This window comes from Candoia aspera, chromosome 1 (genome assembly GCF_035149785.1).
Source record: "Candoia aspera isolate rCanAsp1 chromosome 1, rCanAsp1.hap2, whole genome shotgun sequence".
NCBI classification, from domain to species: domain Eukaryota; kingdom Metazoa; phylum Chordata; class Lepidosauria; order Squamata; family Boidae; genus Candoia; species Candoia aspera.
The window spans coordinates 278,136,058-278,157,728 of NC_086153.1; the positions used below are offsets into that span (position 1 = coordinate 278,136,058).

The 21,671-nt window shown below is 37.0% G+C and overlaps 1 protein-coding gene across 2 annotated transcripts; it reads left to right on the forward strand.

The window, feature by feature from the left end:
• Window positions 1–1,348: 1,348 nt before the first annotated feature.
• Window positions 1,349–18,698, forward strand: DNAL1 (dynein axonemal light chain 1). 2 transcript variants are annotated; one of them, XM_063289859.1, is made up of 9 exons: window positions 1,349–1,437; window positions 2,822–2,901; window positions 7,504–7,542; window positions 11,519–11,628; window positions 12,586–12,641; window positions 13,841–13,896; window positions 14,989–15,115; window positions 17,672–17,818; window positions 18,616–18,698. In XM_063289859.1, exons 2-9 carry the CDS (start codon window positions 2,899–2,901, stop codon window positions 18,660–18,662), a joined length of 585 nt encoding a protein of 194 aa, XP_063145929.1. In that variant the 5' UTR covers window positions 1,349–1,437; window positions 2,822–2,898; the 3' UTR covers window positions 18,663–18,698. The 2 variants fall into 2 exon arrangements, with proteins under 2 accessions (XP_063145929.1, XP_063145928.1); XM_063289858.1 differs by having other exon boundaries at window positions 1,431–1,511.
• Window positions 18,699–21,671: the final 2,973 nt, after the last annotated feature.

Genomic DNA, 21,671 nt, shown 5'->3' on the forward strand with positions numbered 1-21,671 from the left:
CGGGAGACTAGGAGTTCTAGTCCTGCCTTAGGCCCAAAGCCAGTTGGGTGATCTTGGGCCAGTCGCACACTCTCAGTCCTAGGAAGGAGGCAAAGGCAAACCACTTCTGAAAATCTTGCCAAGAAAACTGCAGGGACTTGTCCAGGCAGTCTCTGAGAATCAGACACTATTGAACAGATTAAAAAACATTCAGTAGGGAAAAAAAGTCCACAGTGCATTTTAAAACTCAAGTCATGGTTATCATCAGCCAAACAGCATGGAACGTGCTTATCTAATAGTAAGTAACACTTGCAGTGATTATGATTGTGTTGGCTTGTATAACTAAGAACATGCAAACACCTGCAGTGCTGTTACTTAAAATGTAGTATCTGAATAAGCATAATTTCTAATCTGAGTACAGTAATTTTATTCACAAACATACTTGATTTTCTATTGAGAAAAAAATCACATCTCCTAAAATTAAGCCATAAATTCTTCCAAAGTTGAAAGGTGTACAGATAACAGTGTCACGAGGAACAATTGTATGTAAGAACATGCCTTATCCCCAATTCAAATCCAAGCTCAGAAAATATATAACCATTCACAAAACAGTTAATGATGGCACATACACTGGCATTGGTGAGCTCATCAACAAATGCCATGTGAGTTATTTAAACAAAAAACAAGCAGACACAATACTTTATCCCAGTTCAAGGCTTTGGAATTGAACAAAACTGATGAATTGAAATTCAGTAGTTTTATTTGTTCAGTTTATAAGCTGCCTCATTCAACTATGTGATATATAAAATATTAAAACAATGAAATAAATAGATTCTGGAAAAAATACTTGCTTTTACTTTTTGAGAAATATGAATGCGACAGCGTCGGATCACTAAAACAAAAAGTCCTGAATTTCACCCCTTCTGTAAACAGGTGTTACTCTGGCCTCTCTGATGAAAGCAGGAAATCCAATCTGAAAAACAATTAAAATTATTAAATGAACAAAGCAGATCATATCTGGGCTATAAAAATCCGGACGATCGTAGCAACAAAGAATTCCCCGTGATTTTTGTAGCTCGGTCACGGCATGTCTTTCTTCCCTTGCTTAGGGCAATCACATTTTGCTATTGCTTACTTAGGGCTTCCTCTCACGCACGCACTCAAATACCCTCATGAAATTTGCCTCAGTTTTCAAAAAGAACTAAATTAAATTGCCGTGGTCAGTGTGGTTTAATGCCTCAAATTCCGCTTGTAATAGGACGTACGGCGTACCGTACTTCTCCAGTTCAAAAACAAAACCGGATATCAACCCGCGTTTAGTAATATGATCTTTTCCCCTGCCTCTATGGTTAGAGGGAGACTTCCGGAGTGAAAGCCTCTCTATTTTCAGGGGGATCTCTATGATCCAGCTGTGGACTTTGTTGTTTGCTCACGCGCCTGGCCCCTCCCAGCCTTCAGGTGAGCATGCGCGCGGATTTAGCTTACCATAGCAACCAGGGCAGGAGATGGTAGCAACTAGAATCCTAACAATGGTGAGTTCCTTCGAAGGCTACCGGGGGAAGGAAGAGAGGCCTGGGTGAAGATGAGGCGGGGGGGGGGGTCTCCTTTGGGAAAGGGAGTTGGGTGCATTGGTTGGCTGGCTGGCTGGCTGGCGGTAGTAGTAACGGCAACAGTTTAGATTGTAGCGATGGGTGATGGAGAGCAGGGAACAGCAGCAATGGGAATGTTCTGGCAGGAGAGAGGGAGCTTTAGAGGGAAAGAAGGAGTCTGAAGCAACAGGTTTCAGGCATTGCTGGAGAGAGAAGAGATCCCTTTGGGGAAAGAGAGGCCAAAGAGGCCTGTGAGAAACCGGCCTGTGGAGGTGGGAGGTACTGGACCAGTGGAGGTTGTGAGTGCTTTTAAAAGTTTAGGGAAGAAGTTCCAGCCATGATACAATCACACACTAGGTTAGAGGAGCAAATGATCGCCATCAGTCATGTGAGTTGAAGTCTCAAAATCTCACTTCAGCCGTGTAATCTTCCCTGTTCACCTACAGTATGTAATTACCTACTCTGGAGAATTGTATGAAGGATTACAAAGAGACATCATGGCTATATATCGGGGCATAATGTTTGTTTAGATAGGACCCACTTCCTCAGATGCCCCCCAAAGGGCAAAAAATGCCTTCCGAAAACTGTACACAAAGAGAGGAGAACTGAATTTTTTTAGTGAAATTAGTAAAGAGACCAAGTACCTCAAGAGTTGTGGATTGTTCCATCAGCAGCAACAAATTCCCCTTGGAACCCACTGCTGATGGAAACTGGTAGAAAGTAATCTTTGCTGATTGCTACCTCCCACTTCAGCCTCCTGCACCACTTCTTCCACTATTCAAGTGGTCTGCTGACTCTAGGAATCCTAGAACAAAAACCCAAACAGGGCTACTTTTGTGGGATCCAGGCCAGTGTGTTGCAATAAGTGTAGTAGGGCAATGATAGGCAGAAGGCACATTTGGTTTACCAGCAGATATCTACAGCAAGGATTTTTACCTATCGCTTGTTTAACAAAATTTCCTCCTAATAATGCAGCTATAAAGAAGGAAGCTTTGAGCATTAGGAATAGATTTTTATGTGGAAGTGCTTTGAATTCCATTTGTTTGAAAAAATTCTGGCCTCAGAATTCTTTAATTGAAAATGTACATCTTTTGCACTAGGCAATAGGTAATTGATTTCTGAATTCTGACTGAAAAGATAGTAAGGAGATTGAGCAATCTTAAAAGCAACAAGATATTCTTTCTTTTGCCTTTAATTTGGAGATCTCTATAATGGTTGAAGCCTGATATAATCTTAATATTTTTTTTCCATAGGAGGGGTGCTGCATAATTAGTGCACATTATTCATAATCTAAGAGTTATCTTGAGCATCGGAAGTCACCTTCAATAGAATGGTAAATAAATACTTTAAAATCATGATAGAGAATTTACATTAATGAGTTTGACTGAAATTGTCCCAACTTTACTTAATCTGTATCTACATGATAAATTTAAATATGTGCCTTTGTGGCTTATGATTAGAGTTTATTGAACATTTGATACATAGATTAATCAGGTATTCTTTCTTTTTATACATACATTACCTTCTTCTTTTTCTTCTTTCTAACAGAGAATAACATAGGCTACATGTAAAACTAGACTGAACTAGAGAAACCTTTCCATCTTGCACTTTAAAATCTTAGTAAGCTCATTTAAAGCATGGATTTTCTATTATAAATGGGTGATACTACATAGAATGAAGTTGCTTCATTAACTATTAAGAATTGGCAGTCTAGCCTGTGTATAGAAAAGCATCTTCATTGGATGTAAAGTTGCTAAAACATTTTGTATTACTAAATATTTATATATTCTGTCCTCAGTTCCTTTTACTTTTTGCATAGCTACTTGTAAACTCTTTACAAAGGAAATAATATTGTGTCATCAAAGCTTCTATATACCAATGATTCATAAGTAGTTTTCTTTATGCTTTACTGAAAGCTTGTCTTTTTATTCCTTAATATTTGTGAACCACGTAGTCTTATCCTATGTTACTTGATTGTCTGTGGTTAAAATAAACAATGCTTCAGCTAATTTTGGATGGTTTAAATGTAAGAAACAGAAGTGCTACAATTTTAACTTTGTATAGACTATCCTGAACACAAAGTTGGACTGACCTTTTCTGTCAGTGGGATTGTTACATGCTAATATGTATTTCTTGTCAAAAATAAGGTTGGAGACGAAAAACTGAAGTAAGAATTTCAGATAAAGACTCATGCAGTATAGAAAGAAATGAAACTGTTGCTGTAATAGGGCCTCTGATACCACTCAATGAAAAATCAGAAAACACATTGAATCATATTATTCATAGCCTTCATTATCTCTAGAGAACTGTTCAGGGAGTGAGAAACAAAATGAGCTTGAACTCATAAAACAGAAATACAGATGTGATTTAATACATGCAACAAAAATCTGATGGGATGACTCCCATGATAGGAATACAGCAATTGAAGAATGTACTTTCTTCAAAAGGAACAAAAACAATAGAGTTGTTGTACTGTATGTTAAACTGTATGCACTGTTGTATGCACTCCTGCTAAAAAATCTAAGTGAATGAACTTTGCAATGGTGAAAAGAACATCAGAATTAAAATAAGTAGAAGAATAGATAAAAGCAGTACTGTTTTTGGCATATACTATTGCCTGCCCAGCCAAGGAAAAAAAATCTGAATGATGCCTTCCAAAAGCAAATTGCTGTTCTCTCAAATACTCATAATAAATGGTAGCAATAGGTCTTTAAATTCTCCATCTGTTGAGAAATAAACTGCCAAGTATGATTCTTCCAGGGAATTCCTCCCTGGATGACAAATTTCTTCTTCAGGGGATGGTGGAAGGCACAAGAGGGTCACCTAACCTTGACTTGATATTAATAAGTAGGAAAGACTTAGGGAAATGCTGGAGTTTTAAGAGAAACATATTTGGGTGTAATCAAATGATTATCTTGGGTTTCAAAAAGAGAAAATTTTAATAAACATGGAATAAAGGTGACTAGAATCCACAGAAGGAGACGTTAATGAAAGGACCTCACAATGGGTGGGAGGAGGTACTTAAAAGGATAATTGTAAGCAATTCCAGTAAGGAGATACTAAAAACACAATTGTAAACAATTCCAGCAACACTTATAGTAGATAGAAACATCATGGAAAAGCAGATACAGGTAGCCCAGGACTGTAGTCAGGGTGTCCAAAAAACTAAAACTCAGAATGAGCTGCGGTTACTCAAAGATGCTAAGAACTAAAAGCACTTATTTAGATGTATTCAAAATAATAATCAAAAAAGAATCAGTATAGCAGCTACTCAAGGAAGAAGATGAAATGCTAAGAAAAGGCGAAGTCATACAACTTCTATTTTGATTTAATCTTCAAATAAATAAATAAATAAACAACTGCCTGAAATGTAAAGGAAATTGTGAAGGGGCAGGATTCAAACTTGAGACTGAAAATAACATGGTCAGGAAATAAAGCCTTTATTTTGAATGAGTTTAAATTTCTAGAGCCACATTAATTGTATTGTAAGGTACTGAAGGAGCCAGCTGATTGTCTGGCCAAATCTTGATGTATTGATCTTTGAGAAATCCTGAAAAACAGGGAAAGTGCTAGATGATTGGAGGAAAGCAAGTTTTGTTCCTTTTTTTAAAAAAACAGAGAAGGAAGCTCTAGCAAACTTTAATTGATTAAGAATGCTTTAGGCATAATATGTTTTGATTTAAACAAGGCATTTGACAATGCTATTCTGATTAGCAAGTTAGTAAAGTATAGGCTGGATAGCATGATAATTTAGTGGATACATAAGTAGCTCAAAAATCATTAAGCATTCTTCATTAAATTGGAGAGGGGTATCAAGGGGGTAAGGTTTAGTCCTACTATTCAGAGCTATTATTATTGGGTTGGATTGGGAGGTAAAGGGAGTGCTCTTCAAATCTGATGACACAAAATTGAGTGGGATTGTTAATACCCCAGGTAGAAATAAATCTCAGAACAGCAATCTTGCTAAGTTAGAGAAATGGACTGAAAGTAACAAAATGAAATTGAACAGTAAAAAGGACAACGCTATTTGCTTAAGAAATTAAAGAATTAAAGACAAAAATTAAAATGCACTGGTATAGGATAGCGGATACCTAGTTTGCTATAGTATTTGTGAAAAAGATCTTGCAGTAGTACAATAGTTGACTGCAGTGTGATGTGTCTGCTAAACACACAAGTACAATTTTAGGCTGCATCAACAGATACGTAGTTTCCAAATCAAGGGAAGTAATTTTTCCCATTTATTTTACTTTGATTATATCCCACCTTGAGTATTGTACCAATTCTGGGCACCACACTTAAAGCTGTAGAGAACTGGAATAGTTAACAGAAGGGCAACAGAGATTATCAGAGAGTAAGAAACTAAATCCCATGAAGAGAGATTAAAGGAGCTGGGTTTCTTTAACCTTGAGAAAAGAAGACAGAGAGGGAATATAATAACATTTCAAATAGCTGAAAATATGTCACACAGAAGGTCATCTTTGTCATACTAGAATGCAGGACACTGAAAAATAGATTTGAATGACAGAAATTAGATTCTGGTTGAATGTTAGAAACAACTTTGTAACAGTAAAAACGTTTTGATAGTGGAACCAATTACCAAACCAATTACTAAAGAGGCAGCTCCCTCTTCTTGATTAGACAGCCTTCTGTTGGGGATATGTTCATTTAGATTCCTGAACTGAGATATCATACTCAACAGACCCTTTGAATGTTACGATTATTTTTTGAGTCAAGGATGTCCTACCAGCACCCATTAGCTTATAGTTCACTGCACCTGCTTTTTCCTGTTTCACAAGGAGCTCCAGAAGTACCCTTTTTGTTACGGTAGCCCGCAGTGCTGTCCATGAGAGCAGAAGTTCACAGACAGAGCTTGCTGCTGCCAAGAGACAGAGATGGGGCTTTAAGGAGCAGCTGCTGAATTTAAGTGAATAACAGCAGATTGTGACAGATTTTGTCTTAAGTACATTTGTACAAACAATAAAAACAATAACAATAACAAGTGATGTGAGGCTGAGTGACATTAGTAATAACAGTAGAATCAACAGGTGTATAACAATAAATAATAACATAGCAACTACTTGTTCAGTTTTTCCCAGGCTTCACCCACTTTCCCTCAGGCCCTACCCTCTTCTGTAAGTGCCACTCTTGAATTGATTGAAAAGAGCAACAACAGACCTCAACTCAGAAAGGTAGCATACTCATTAGGTAGTGTGAGGATGGAGAGCAAAGTGGAAAATCATCTACCAGTTCCAATCCCTCTAGCTCAGATCAGCCAATACGGACAAGTTTTTCTTCTTCTTTTAAACTGTTTCCATTGATTTCAGGCTTGTATAGATAAGTTCATAGGACTTTTAATCTGGGACAAGAATAAAGTGATCGGAAAGCAGGATAAAATTTCAGTTTGACTTAAAATCCAATTGAATCCATTATATGTTACATTAATTGAATACAAATAACAATTACTATCCCCTAAAAATTATAGTTTGCTAACAACTTTAAGGGGGTTTGTAGAAACATGCAAAGCTGGAGCTTCAGGTTCTGTACCTAGATGGTAAATTAGTCATTAAACTGACCCCTCCTTGATCAGGACTTTTAATTTAATTTCATTAATTAAAGTAAATGTGGTATACTGGTTAAGGTGTTGGATCAGGACTGAAGAGACCAAGGTTCAAGTCCACCCTCTGCCATAGAGTTCACTGGGTGACTTTGAGCCAGTCACTCTCAACCCAACTTAGCTCAATCATAGGTTGTTTTGTGGGGAAAAAATGGAGCAGGGAGTGCTTTGTATGCCGTCATGAGCTATTGGAGGAAAAGCAGGATATAAATCTTAACAGGCAAAGAAACACATGATAAAGCCAGACAATTAACTAGGCTGGTTGTACAATTCTATTACATTGTATTTATATGTTGTTGGGTTGTTGTTGTTTTTTGTTAGGCAAAAGCAACAACTATCAAGGAAGCTCTAGCAAAATGGGTAAGTAGGAAATATATTGTGTGTTCTTAGTTATACGGATTTTCTTTATCAAGAACAGTGACTTTCACTGGGCTTTTTTCTTTTTCCTGTGATGCAAAACAGTTGTTTACAAGGAACCCAGAAAAGCTATGTAATCAAACTTCTTAGCTTACTGAGTTTTGGTAGTTGAGCTGCAAATATATAAATATTAACTAGACTTCATAGAACACTAGCTATGAGCTGAAAAATGCCTCTGTATAGAGATATTCCATAATCATTATATGAGGAATATGCATTAAAAGCCATGACAAGAACTCCTAGAAATCAAGGTTTGTTAATAAGTATGGAGGGAACAAATGTGGTGATTAAACAGCTAATGCTAGGTAAGTTTGGGGAAGACTTTATTAATAAAGTGGGAAGAGAAGGAGCAAGTGAAGTGGTTTGATTAGTGGGCTGCATATCTGAGAATAAGACATAGAGGACCTTAGTGAGATTGAAGTTGTATAGGGCAGTAGGGAAAAGGAGAAGGATTGGGAACGGTAAGTAAATGTGATTTGGTTGGTTGCTCAGAGGTGGAAATCCTGAAAAATGCGGGTTAAAAACTTGCAGTTGATGCAAGTAGGTGTAAGGATCTGACACAATTGACTCAATAATGACCTGACTCATGCATTCATGTAAAATGCAGATTTCAGATTTATTGTAGATGTGTACAGAATGAGAGCAAAAAGCCACAACTAAAGATTCCCGCGCCAACTACCTGATTAAAAGCAAACAGGCAAGCCAGAGCCCCCTTCCACATTCCTTCACCCCTTCTCAGTTCTCTAATGGGTGACTTGCTGCAGCTGCTCTGTGGAACAGCATTTCTCTGACTCAGTTGGCCTTTCATAAAGGTTCGCCCAAATGCCTCTGGATATTCCTATAGGCATTTGGGCAATCCCATTTGTATAATGTTTTGTTATTATCTTGGTAATTGAAGTGGCATGGTTTTTCAGCTCCAGGTGTGTGATAAAGTATAGCTTTTTTAAATACTGAATTCATGATTTATGTTATGTTTCTTTTGGTTTTAATCTTTGCAGGCTGGGTCACCTGGGTGATATAGGCAGCTATATTAATTGTTTAAATAAATAAATACATCTGGCAAGATAAAGTTTAAGGAAGAGGAGCTTCTCTAGCATATCAGTACTCAGGCATCAGTGATTCGGTGTCATCACATACTTGAACACTTTCTTTCTTAGAACGATGTTTGGTGGGCAGAGAATGTATTGCCGTACTATCATTGCCAGATCAGGAATGCATCTGTCCCAACATTTTCTGAATTGCTCAGATGGCTCAGAACAGAATATTCTGTATTAATAGCCAAACCATCAGGCAGCATCTCTCTTCTCCTTGGCAATATGCAATGCATCCTTACTCAAGGTGAGGTTGGAACCTAGAAAGCAATGCCCCTAGCGGGGCTGCAGGGAGTAGAGCATCTGCTGCACAGCCTATGACTCCTCCTCTCCTGAAAGCAGCCTAAAACTGGGCCACTTCTATAACCAGAAAGTCTCTCTACCAGGGAGAACAGGTTGATTACACAGGCTGGCAACTGCTAATTTTTTGTCATCACTAAAGTGTTCAGCTAGTATATGAATCCAGTGTAAAGTGGATTTTTTAAAAACACAAAGAAAAAACCAAGGCCAGAATTTGATTCAGCATGACTGTGTCTGGGCTGAAGAAATTTGCTGCAAAGGATAGCTCAAAAACTGCTTCAGCTGTGAGTCTCTAAAACTCTGCTTTATTGATATGGATTATAATAACAGAAACTTGAAAGCATTTCTTCTTCCCTTTCTCTTATGCCAAACAGCAGCCTTTCTCAACTTTTTGACCCTGGAGGAGCCCTTAAAATATTTTTCAGGCCTCAGGGAACCCCTGCACGTTCAGGCTCCAATATAGGCCAGAAATTATTATTATAGATATAATAACTATTTATAATAAATATTATAAACTATTATATTCATTTCATGTGTAGGCCTGTATATATGCATTAACAATGTTCTTAAACTAAAAAAGAATGAAACTTAACTCTTTAATGTGAAGTTGCCCGAATTTGAAATAATGTTTTAAATAAATCATGATCTCCCAGGGATCCCCTAGTGACCTCTCACAGAACCCTAGGGTTCCATGGAATCCTGGTTAAGAAACCCTGCCAAAGAGAGTCAAGCAGTAAACAACGGCCTAATCAAGGAACTACCAAGGAGAGAACAACACTGTCAGGGCAAGCCACGGTATATAAACAGAGAGCAAGGCCCACTCCCTCCTCGCGCTGAAGATGTTGCCTAGTCGGGCAATGAAACATCTGCAAGAAAACAACAGGGCTCAGAGACCACCAAGGACTCCACAATATCAAATTTCCTTTCTGCTTTCACCCTCCCTGTCCTTGAATAGTAGAGCTTGATTTGGCCCTTCCTCTGACCCTCCTCCCTCTCCCTCCAAAAACTCCTCTAACCGCTTCCCATAGCTGTTTTGGAGAGTCACTTTTTATAGGGGAGATTGGATGGATGAAATTGAGGCAAGCAGAGGGGAGGTCTTAAAGGCAAGCCTCTGTTTGAAAAAGAAAAAAGGCTTTAAAGTTTGTGATTGTATCTAAGAAGCAGCATAGCAGTGGTATCACTATCTGTATGCAGGTAATTTCTGATTGGAAGAATTAATTCCATCGAACAAGTATAGTGAAATTTTCTTTTGTGGCAGGGAGAGAAAAATGTCTTTCAAAACTTTAAAGGGGTTAAACCAAAAAGGGAGTGAGAAAATACCTTTCTCCCTTTATGTTGCTTTAAACTGAAGCAAAAACTCAAAAGCAGCTTTTTTGCTGCTTTTGAGTTTTTGCTTTATACATGTTCTGGGCCCTTTAAAAATGCTCCCACTCATTTGAATCAACAGATATTTGGCCAGTCTCTTCATGGCCTTTGGAAATAGCTAAGTGGACATAATTTTATTCAGATATGGCCATGAGGGTGTGGGGAGTGACAAGACATGTTTTGTGACATCATGACCCAGAACACATGACCTCTGTGTTTTACTGTCTTGTACTGGTGATGCAAGTACAAAAAGCTGGGTTTTGCACTGTAATGTCATGATGCATCTTTTGTCATTTTTTTCATCATTTGGTTTGGTTTGTACCAAGCACCTGTTTCCTGTCTTGCCAGTTTTGGCCCTCACAGCAAGGAAAAATTAAATGAGAAAATAAAAATCAACTCACCAATCAGGTTACTGGAAAAATATGGAATACTTGAAACAGTGCTAAAATTCTATTTTATTTCAGTCTTGAAACAGCTTCTTAGAACATGGTGTTTGTTTTGAAAATGAAACATTTTTTTGCAAACATGAAACAATTCAGTTTTCTCATATAAGTATCCTTTGTATCTATTTTGGGAGGAAATCATTTGCATCATCAAGAGGAGAAAAATTCACATACAAGTATCTACATAAAGAAAATGCACTAATCCTGGCAGATTAAAATTGTCACAGTTTTTTCACACTTTGACAGATTTAACAATGCCATTTAATATTTATCAGGCAAACTGCTATGCATACAACTTTTTGCTTGCAGACATAATAAATATTACAGCTGCTTCTTTAAAAATGCTGGATATATTTGTACATGATCTTGGTGTTAATCATAATGTTAAATTCAGTCTGAATTGTTTTTCTTTTCTTTTTTTTTAATTCTAAATTATTGGTGACTGGAATCTGTTCAAATTTTTATTGCGGATTTGACATTCTTAAAAATGGACTATTGGATGTATGTAGTATCACTGACCTGAGCTACCCCACAGTTACCATTCCATACCAAAGTGCATTCCAGGCTGGAAAAAAAACACAACAACCATACTCAGTGCTCGAATTGAGAAGCATGATAGCAAGTCTGTTTAAAAGGGGTTCGTTCCTTTTTCTCTGAGATTAGATTGAATATTCTCTAAATTTTGAAGAAGTTGTTTTCTGTCCTTCTTTTTTTCTTCAGGAAGAAAAAAATGGTCAGAAGCCATCCGAGGCCAAGGAAGTGAAACTCTATGCTCAGATTCCCCCTATAGAAAAGATGGATGCATCTCTTTCCACTCTTGTTAACTGCGAGTAGGTGCTGAATATTAAAAGAAATGGATCTTGGGTTATTCATGCTTTCAACAGTACAGGTAGTCCTTGTTTAGCAACCACAGTTGGGACCAGCAAATCCATCGCTAAGTGAAGCAGTTGCTAAGTGGGAAATCATGTGACTGCCACTGTGCTTTCCTTTTCCCCACTGCCCTGCTCACCTGGCAGCTAGGATAGCTGGCTTGAAACTGACAAGACTACTCAGTTTCACACCTTCAGCTTTTGTTTGCCTCTTAGCCCTTTGGAATGCTCATCCAGCACTGGGATAATTAACAAGAATGGAATTAATGTTTGTATTTACTTTCATTGGAGAAGAAGGGATTACAAGAGAGTAAGCAGGCACACAATGGGGAATAAACATCAAAAGCAATGTGCTAGTACTGGCAGCTGCAAATGCGCTACGCAAACAGCCTGGAGTATTCCCCATTGTGGCCCTGCTTACTCTCTTGTAATCCCTTCCTCTCCAATCTCTCTGTTCTGCAAGGAAGGCGAACTGGTCAGGCACAGGAGAGATGCCTACAGAAATTGCTGGTCCCCCCCGCTCGCCTCACAGAAAAATTTCCACTGGTGTATTTTGGGACATGGTCACCATCATCCCTCCCCCACACAAATTCTCAACTTCAACACTAAACATGTTCTTGAACATTACTCTTTTCAGCAACATTATCATGTTCACCCAGCTTAATTGATATAGTGCCAAATCATGGTTTGAACTAATCATAGTTCAAGTTAAAAACCAAGCTGTGTTTCTAGCTTTGAAATGTAGAAATTTTGAGTTATTTGCCTTCTAATTTTGAGCAATTAGCCTCTCGAGGCAGTTTATAGTTCCTCTTCAGTTCCAACATCCCCCAACAATAGTTGTCACAAAGTGTTGTTTACAAATTGTCAATCATAGTAGAATTACTATTAATGTAAAATCCTCTTTTTCTCTGTTTCAAGAAAGCTGTCTTTATCTACAAACTGCATTGAAAAAATTGCCAACTTAAATGGGTTAAGTAAGTAATAATGAATGTGTTGTATTTTAACTATTCTCCTTTCTCAAACATCTGTAAACCATGATTTTAGGAGCAGAGCTTATGTATGTCATACTTGCTTATGCGACTGTATCAACTTCGTTCCTAATTCTATTTGTAGAAAATAACAACTGCTATTGTGTGTATCTTATACTACAAAGATAGGGATGTGTCCTTTTCAGTGTAGTATGTGAGCAGGGACCATAATGTTTTTAGCTACCTTGAGTATTCAGTTGAATAGAAAGTTGGGATATAAATTGGATAAATAAATAAATAATTTTGCTGTTCCCATAACCCTCAATGAAGAGGTCTTCCTCCTGCTGTGGATTGATTCAGGTTGATAATAATAACTATTCTTATTAATCTGTCTTGCTGTGCAGCCAAATAAGGAGTTAATTTGAAAATAAAGCTTTATTTGAAAACAAAACAAGCAGTATAATATTATGAAGTTTTGATTTATTTTATCTGGCTATGATAGGATAACCTTTTGCATTCTACAAATCATACTTTCTGCATTTCAGATTTATGCACATAAATATACATACTGTTATATGGCAGCTGCTTTTCTGTAATGATCCCATGCTACAGGAGAACTTGTGTGAATATCTGAAAGCCTAACAGTATGGTTAGAGCAACCACGAGACTGTTCTAAATAGCATTTGTTCAGTGCAGAATATCTATTTCCATTCCCTGTTTTAATTAGATCCTTTTCCCTTTGACAGTTTGGTGTAGTGGATAAGGCACCAGGCTAGAAAGTGGGAGACCATGAGTTCTAGTCCCGCCTTAGGCACGAAGCCTGCTGGGGGACCTTGGGCCAGTCACACTCTCTTGGCCCTAGGAGCAGGCAAGGCCAAACCACTTCTGAAAATCTTGCCAAGAAAACTGCAGGAGTAGTAGTCACCAGGAGTCAACACTGACTTGAAGGTGCACACAGACACTGTGGAGTCCTTGGTGCTCTCTGAGCCTTGTTGTTTTCTTGCAGAGACTCTTTGACCAACTGGATTGATATGCATTATTCTCGGGTATTGTGTGCTGGGCTTTTATTTATTTGTTTATATATATATATATATATATATATATATATATATAAAATGTATATTCTGCCCAACTCCCAAAGACTCTGGGTGGTTATAGTATTTAATAACTAATAGTGTAGAATAATAAGTTTGTTTCTATTACAGAAAACTTACGGATATTGTCATTGGGAAGGAACAACATAAAAAATCTGAATGGGCTGGTATGTAATCACAATTAGATAGTTGCTTCTCGTAATATCACTAAGTAAGAACATTATCCATGCATATAGTGGATATTAGTTCGTTGGGAAAAATATTTAATAAAACCAACAAATCTGTGTAAGTTAAAAAAAATCTTGAAGAACCACAGATTCTTGGAGAATTATAACATCTTTACCTCCTGTCAAAAGGATATATGATCTCCATGCATAGCTCTTCACAGCTGGTCACAATCACTGAAAACACCTCACTTGTAGTCCTATGACTCAATTCCTTTAGAGGAATTGCATAGGAAGGGCTTCAAAACATACTTTAAGGTCCAGTTAGGACTGGCAACTAATGCAGGTAACAAACAGCTTCCATAATCATTTGTATCAGCTAGTTCCATTTAATATTGCTGCCATATAGGGAATTTCATACTTCATTCCTTGCATTGCAGTAATCCAACTGTGAGTTGCCAGAAAGCAGTAGCAGCAACAATCTATCCAAGGCAAGGTCATAGTTACTATATCTGCTAAATTATTAAATGGTACATGATAAATGCCCCTTATGTCTGCACCAAAAGTAATAAATCAAGAGTACTTACACTATGAACCTGATTTTTAGGGAAGTACAACTTCTCTGAAGCACCATTATTTATCTGGATTTTTTTTGTTCTCATCCAGTCTATCACCCTGCTGAATTCTAGTTCAGAATACCTTCTGTCTTATAAAAATTAAGTAATTTGCTGCAACAAATGGGTTGATTTAATATCTTGTATAGCAGATCAGGGTGCTCAAATATGCCAATCTAGAACAGGCTAAAATCCCAGTGAAGCTGCCTGACATGACTCCTGCCTGTCTGGTGGGATCCAGAAGGCTTTGAAATTTGTGGATCCCCCTAATAACCCCCATCCCAACTTTCTTTTGGGGGATATACAGAATGAGGATTTGATTTTTCTTTAAACTGTATCATTTTCCTATTTTAAGCTTATCTCAACTTGTGACATGTTATCAGGGAAGCAAAGGGTTACGTAGAATATTTGTTTGCTTTTTTGACTTAAAAGCTTCTGATGGTAATAGAACATATTTTCCCTGAACATTGCCGTCTTTCAGGAAGCAGTTGGGGATACTTTAGAGGAATTGTGGATCTCATACAACTTGATTGAGAAATTGAAAGGTCTCCATGTGATGAAGAAGCTGAAGATTCTCTACATGTCCAATAATCTGGTGAAAGACTGGGGTAAGGCAGTGTCATCATGTCTACTTTGAAACATATTGGTTATTTTATTGGGTTTATGTCCAATAATTTATGTTCTTGTGCAACAATGTTTATCTTGGAATATGTTATCAAATAACAACTGTTTTATTATTTTGAAAGGCCATAATCCATGGTAACATGTAATAATATTAAGAGCAATAATGGACCTAACTAAAGGAGGAGGATATATAGAAATTGTTTTATTATGTTATTTGCTCAACATTCATGCATTTTTGTATTTTATACATGTTTTGATATTGATGAATTTGTATACTTGTCCAGGTAGCTATGTGTTTGTGCTTATGTATTCCATGAACAGAAAGTATAGTATACTTATTTACAAACTGGCAATGTGTGTTCCTGTTTTATGGTTTCCACTAGTAACTTAGCTGTGTTCTGATTTTAAATTTTTTTTTAATGTCAATATATCAAACTAATTAACAGAAAATGTACATACAACTGAGCTAACAATATGATATAATATTAAAATGAAAGGGTTAGTCTAGGCAGTTGCCAGGAATTAACACTGACTCAAAAGCACACCAAGAAAATAATAATAATAAACAAGGTGTACCAAGTGTATATTTATATTTTCAATATTGCATAATAATTTTTGTCATCCCACTTGTGAAAATTCCATAATTATCAATATCTTAATTAATTCCAAATGCTGGGGATACAGCCAAGAATTTATTACATAACAGTTGGTCTAAAATCATGTTAACTGTCTGTGGATTTTAGCCGAAAATGGGGAAATAATAGGACAAACCTACCTGAACAGTGTAGATTAATGTTCCAGCATATGAACTGCATCTCCAACAGGGAAGCAGTTGCAGCCAACCTGCTTTAAGCATTCTCTGAAGTACGCAGTATATGCTGATTTTTTATTATTATACTAAAATAAAAAGAGACTTATTTTTTAAAGCACCCTTTTACTGATTTTCAAAAACAGCAACTCATTATTCCATATTAGTTTGAAAATCATTTTAATCAAATTTCTTCAAATTTTTACAAAAATGTGTTGTTAGTTTAGAAGCTTCAGTAGATTCCTCCAAAATCTCTAACAAATGTGGAACTTCAGATGCAGCAATAGTATCAGTGCCAGGCTGTCCACGTACAACTTGAAATTCTCTGAGGGAAATCAAGTGGCTTTAAGTTTTACAGAAATTTTAAAAACTGCTTCATTAGTCCCAACTAATGTTTTGAAAAACCAGTCTATCCAGAAAATTGATTTACCCACTATTTATATAGTTTTGTTTTGTTTGTGCCTATGAGTCAGTCTTGACTCCTGGTGATTGCCTGGACTAGTCCCTGCAGTTTTCTTGGCAGCATTTTTGGAAGTGGTTTGCCCTTGCCTGCTTTCTAGGGCTGAGACAAAGTGCCAGGCCCAAGGTCACCCAGCTGGTTTCGTGCCTAAGGCAGGAACTCAGAGTCTCCCAGTTTCTCCCTTGGTGCCTTTAACCACTACACTAAACTGGCTCATTTGTGTGTTGTAGTTATCTTATAATGTAAACTTCAGAGTAAAAAGATAAAATTATATCAACAGCACAATAAGTTCCATATATATACAGTATATATTGTAACATTACGTGCAGGTATGGACTTCAGTTGTTGTTAAGCGAAGGTTGTGAGTTCTGTAGTTTTCAAAGCCAGCTCCACATATGCAGCAATTTCACCTGGTAATTATTAGAACATAAATAACAGCAGCAGATCATCTCCACTGAGCAGGACCACACCTGGACCACCATTTTCCAGATAACGAGACATATTTGTGTTATAAGTGCAGCTGAAGTACCAGTGACAAAGCTGATCTAGCAACCTCTGATCATTTACCTGGGGATTGCAATTTTGATGAAGTTGACAAACATCTTCATGGGCAGATAGTAACTTTTCGGATGGTACAGTGCTTTGAATTTGAACGGTACTACTTGCATTCCCATACTTGCTCAGAAATGCTTTTTTGTGTGTTTTGGAGTGAGCGTGGGTGTGCAAGTACTATCTGTCAGCAGCTCCAAAACCCAGACATGACTTTTGCAGCTGTAGAGAGTAGCCAAGTGATTGGGGAAAGACCCAGCTGCTTTAAGGAGTTGCTAACCGGTATGTGAGGAGCCACACAGAGATCTTCACTGAAGTAGAACAACACTGTTTAATAGTAGCTTAGCTATTTCATTGATGAAGACGTCTCTCATTTTTATTTTTAAAAAAAGTAATTTCTGAACTGTATTGAATGGTACAGCTGTTTGAGAACCAGAACCAGAACCCTGGAAAGTTCATACTGAAGATAAATATTGCACAGTAAGTGAATTCTTCACTTAACATCTCCCTGCCCTTCTGGCATAGGCATCTGGTAGAAGCCACTGTTAAGCCATGCATCATGATGTCACCATGCAGATAACACAAGTTCTGTAATTTAAGTGTGAATGTCATTACCCTACCTCCCTATAGGCATGCATGCCTTCTGATTTTGAAGTTGGGAAGTTTTTCTTTCCCTTCATAGTAAAGAACTTTCTTTCTGATTATGTCTCTTTGTGGATGCAGCAGAGTTTGTGAGGTTGGCAGACTTGCCGTTACTGGAGGATCTGGTGTTTGTAGGCAATCCACTGGAAGAGAAATACTCTGCTGATTCACAGAATGCCTGGGTTGAGGAGGCAACCAAGCGAGTGCCTAAACTGAAGAAACTCGATGGTGAGAGCTAAGGAGAAATAGCACATCATTAATAATGGAGCCAAAAGTTCGCTTGAAAAATTAAGCTGGGGAAAGATTAGCCCAGTTCTGATTGTTCATTTTGAATATTTTGAAAGTCAGATTATGATAAACATTTTTACTGGACCTTTTGGTTTCAACCATATTATTCAGCAAAGACCTATAGTAGAGACAAACCAAAATCTGTAGATTTCTATTCCTATCAAATATTTGTTTTTAAAATAAAAATACTGAGATTTAATAGATTATTGCTATTAAATAATATTAGAAACAATATTACAATATGCTATTAGAATATTGCTGGAATTTTATTTCATCAGTGTTAGAAAAGATAGGAGATAAATTAAGCATGTTGGAATTAAAGATTACCTCCCATTAGACACTGATGTTAAAACTCTTAGACTTTGGAATGGTTCCTCCCTTGTATTCTTAAGTCTTGATGTAGAAATATGTACTGATATAAATAATATCATGGGAGAATTAGTGGATGTGTTAGTAAATCCTCTGAAGAAATGGGCTGAAAAGTCATTTGTTTTACTATTTTAATGCTAATTTTAATTTATTTTTTCAGTAATAATTTTGAGAAAAACAGTCTAGCTAAGAATTCCTTTAAATCCTTATTAACAAACTTTATTAGACAGACTAAGTGGTATCCTGTTACGAGTTTTCACACACAGCACAAAGTCGAGGAACTAGAAGTGATAGGGAAAAGAAATGGAAGAAAATGCAATAAAGATTATTGTGATTTATTTATTTTCTTATTTTCTTATTTATTTTAGGTATCCCAGTTATAAAACAGGAAGAAGGGGAAGAAGGAGAAAACTAGCACAGCCTTTTCTTTCACATTAAATTATTGATGTATCTCCAGCACTATACAGGATGTGATGCTTTTGTATAAATATGTCTTTAAAGAAAAATTTAGACAACATTTTAACTGATTCATCTCCATGTTCTTCTCACCCAAAGAATTACTTTTTTTTTTTACTATGAATGTTTACTTTTTATTTAATACCTGGAGTTTTTTTGCAAGTGAATAATGATTTTTTTTTTAAAACAGCAGGTTTCTATGAAGCATGGGTTAAACAGATTTTTCTAAACATTTGAAAAATGGCAGAGGGGTTCTTTATACTATGGCCTTTTAAAAAATATCTTTCTTTTAAAGAGAGGATTGAAATAGTGGTGTGCTTTAACATTTACCAGATACCTCATGTTTTTTCTCCTGAGTTAATATGCGGTATTAGATGAAAGAATGAAGGCAGTGTCTTCATTCTAGGCAAAGTATTTCTCTCCTCCTCTGGTTAAGTACGCTGGCTGAATTTTCCTTTAAATGCTTTGTTTTAAGGAACAGGAAACTCTTAAGCAAAGGCTTGTCCTGATGATACGTTACAGAATGACTGAAGTCCTTTATTATTTTGGAATCTGAGTAATCTGAGAAGAGCAAGCAGCTGTGTAAAGAAGTTGAAACATAGCAGGTTGCTCAAAAATAAGATTCCATTTCAGAGTTCAGTAATTGATAAATGACAGCTGAAGAAACCACAGGAAAGAAAGAAAGAAAGAAAAGGAATAATGTTGTAGGATATGTAGTCTGTATGTTCCAACGCAGTTTATTTTTTGATAAAAGAAGACTGTAAGTCGTCTTACCTTATCAAAGCCTTTTCCCTCCCGAGAACATTTACCACTCAACATTTTAGTTGTTCTTAGAGATGGAAAGGAGAGAAATCAAGTAAGGTGTTGCTGTTTGCTGAAGGTAAAATTTAACTCTCTGTGGCTTGCAGCAGTTTTTCCCTGCTCTGTTTTTTTCCACCTAAAAGTGTTGGCTCTAACAATCCATTTCCCTGTTAACAGACTGCCGGCATAAAAACAAAGTAATGGAACTGCGACCCTCTGCATATTTATCTGGGAATAAGTGCTGTGGAATTCAGTGAGGCTCACTTCTGAGTAGCTGTTTTACACAGACTCTGAGCCTTTGCCCAGGAATATTTATTCTTTAGCCTTTGGATTTATCATAAACATTCAAATGTGTCAGTTGGTTGATACGATTACTCTTATGGTACCTTGTCTCAAATCTGTGTATTTAACTATTAGGCACTAGACTATTATTACTCTTAAGAATTCTGCAGTTCAGAATTTTTTAAGAGGAGAGTTCCTTACTAGTTTAGGCTTAGTTACTTCAGAGAGTAATCCTCCAAGATCTTTCACAAAGTGATTAGAGTTGCAGTGGAATTATTGTTGCATATCCATGCACTGGATTTTTTTTTTAAACTTTCAGATAATTCTTTTTTTACTTTCATCCTATTTATATTTCATGTTAGTTGTTTTTGTGAATCTTTCCAAGCAGATGCATCATTTTTAACACATATATTCATAAGTCAGGATTAGTGCTAAGCATTGTTTTTCTAAGGTGTTCTCATTTGTACCTTTATTGTCCTCTTCATATTTGGCCAGGGGTAGGTGATCTTTTGTTGGCCAAGAGCCCTACTTAGTGCTGGGGAAGAGGCTGCAAAATTAATGGAATATTTCACGTAAGTGAGCAGAGTTATGTTCAGGGATATAGAATAGAGTACTAGATTTGAAAGGCAGGTATAAACTGAATAAACAAATGTTTCAGGGCTTATGCTACAAGTATCTTTCCTTATCTCAACAAGTGGGAAATGATGCTATCAGTTTTCAGCAGTCATGGTAAGAGGGAATCTTAGCGCCACAAAAAAAAGGCCAGGCTGCATGGAGGCCTTGGAGTGTAGGTTTCTCAGCTCTGCTTTAGGCAATAGCAAGTCTGTTTGGATGCAGTGGAAGTTACTTCTGAGTAAACATGCATAGGATTGCATTGCTTGCAGCTGAGGAAGTCATTTGTGAACAGATAAATGATGATAGTTCCTGAACTGGAGCTTTTTCTTTTTAACCATTTGTGAGAAGAAAGGCACTATGTTCTCAGTCCAGTGATAAAGTCATTTACTTACATCCTCCTCTTTGCTGCTTAGCAATCAAGATTTTTCTCTTGAAATCTGTCAGGCAGGAGGAACTGGTGAGCTAATGAAGGGTTGTCATATCTGGGGTGCAAACATTGGGGCAGCTGCTGGATGGCAATAAAAAGTCATAGTATTCTGTATCTCTTTGCTTCCATCTACTGGCCATCCAGATTTTTGCAGCCCGAATAGAGTAACCCTAGATAATGGATATGATGGCTTGGGTTTAAGAGGCCGTTTCTCTGCAAGGACTTGCTCTTGGGGCATTTAGTGCTCGCTAAATCAGGGTTCTTGCTGGCTTGTGAAGGGCCACATGTGCAGTCACCTTCAGGGATTCTGGCAGGCAGACATCCCTAAATGCAGAGTTGGTTCTTTTAACCCATTCTTGGTATCCCTCAAATGGTCAATACATTTAAAGAGGAAAGTTAGCAAAATGTTTTGACTAGCAGCTTTTGTGGAATTTGGTTTGAATTCAGGCTTAGAATTCTGTTCGATGCTGATGGTATAGCTACTGTGTTATTAACCATGCAAGTAATGTCATAATCTTAATAGACATTTAAATATTTTAAATTAATAATATTCTTCTAGAAAACAGCTTTTTCAGAGAGAGTTCTTCCATTTCACCTACTTTCTGTCATTTGCGATCCCTCACACATACTGCCAGTTGTGCATAATTGTACCTGGGAAGTGAGATGAAACACATTTGAGAAGGGAACATCTAAAACGAGCAAGGCCAGTAACTAGGTGTTGGTCTGTGATTGTTCAGAAGCCAGTGTTTAATTTGCTGTGCTCATGTCATGAGAAACAAAATAGTTATATACTAATAGTTTTTTTACAAACCCTTTATAATCCTCTTTCGGAGGGTGATGGGA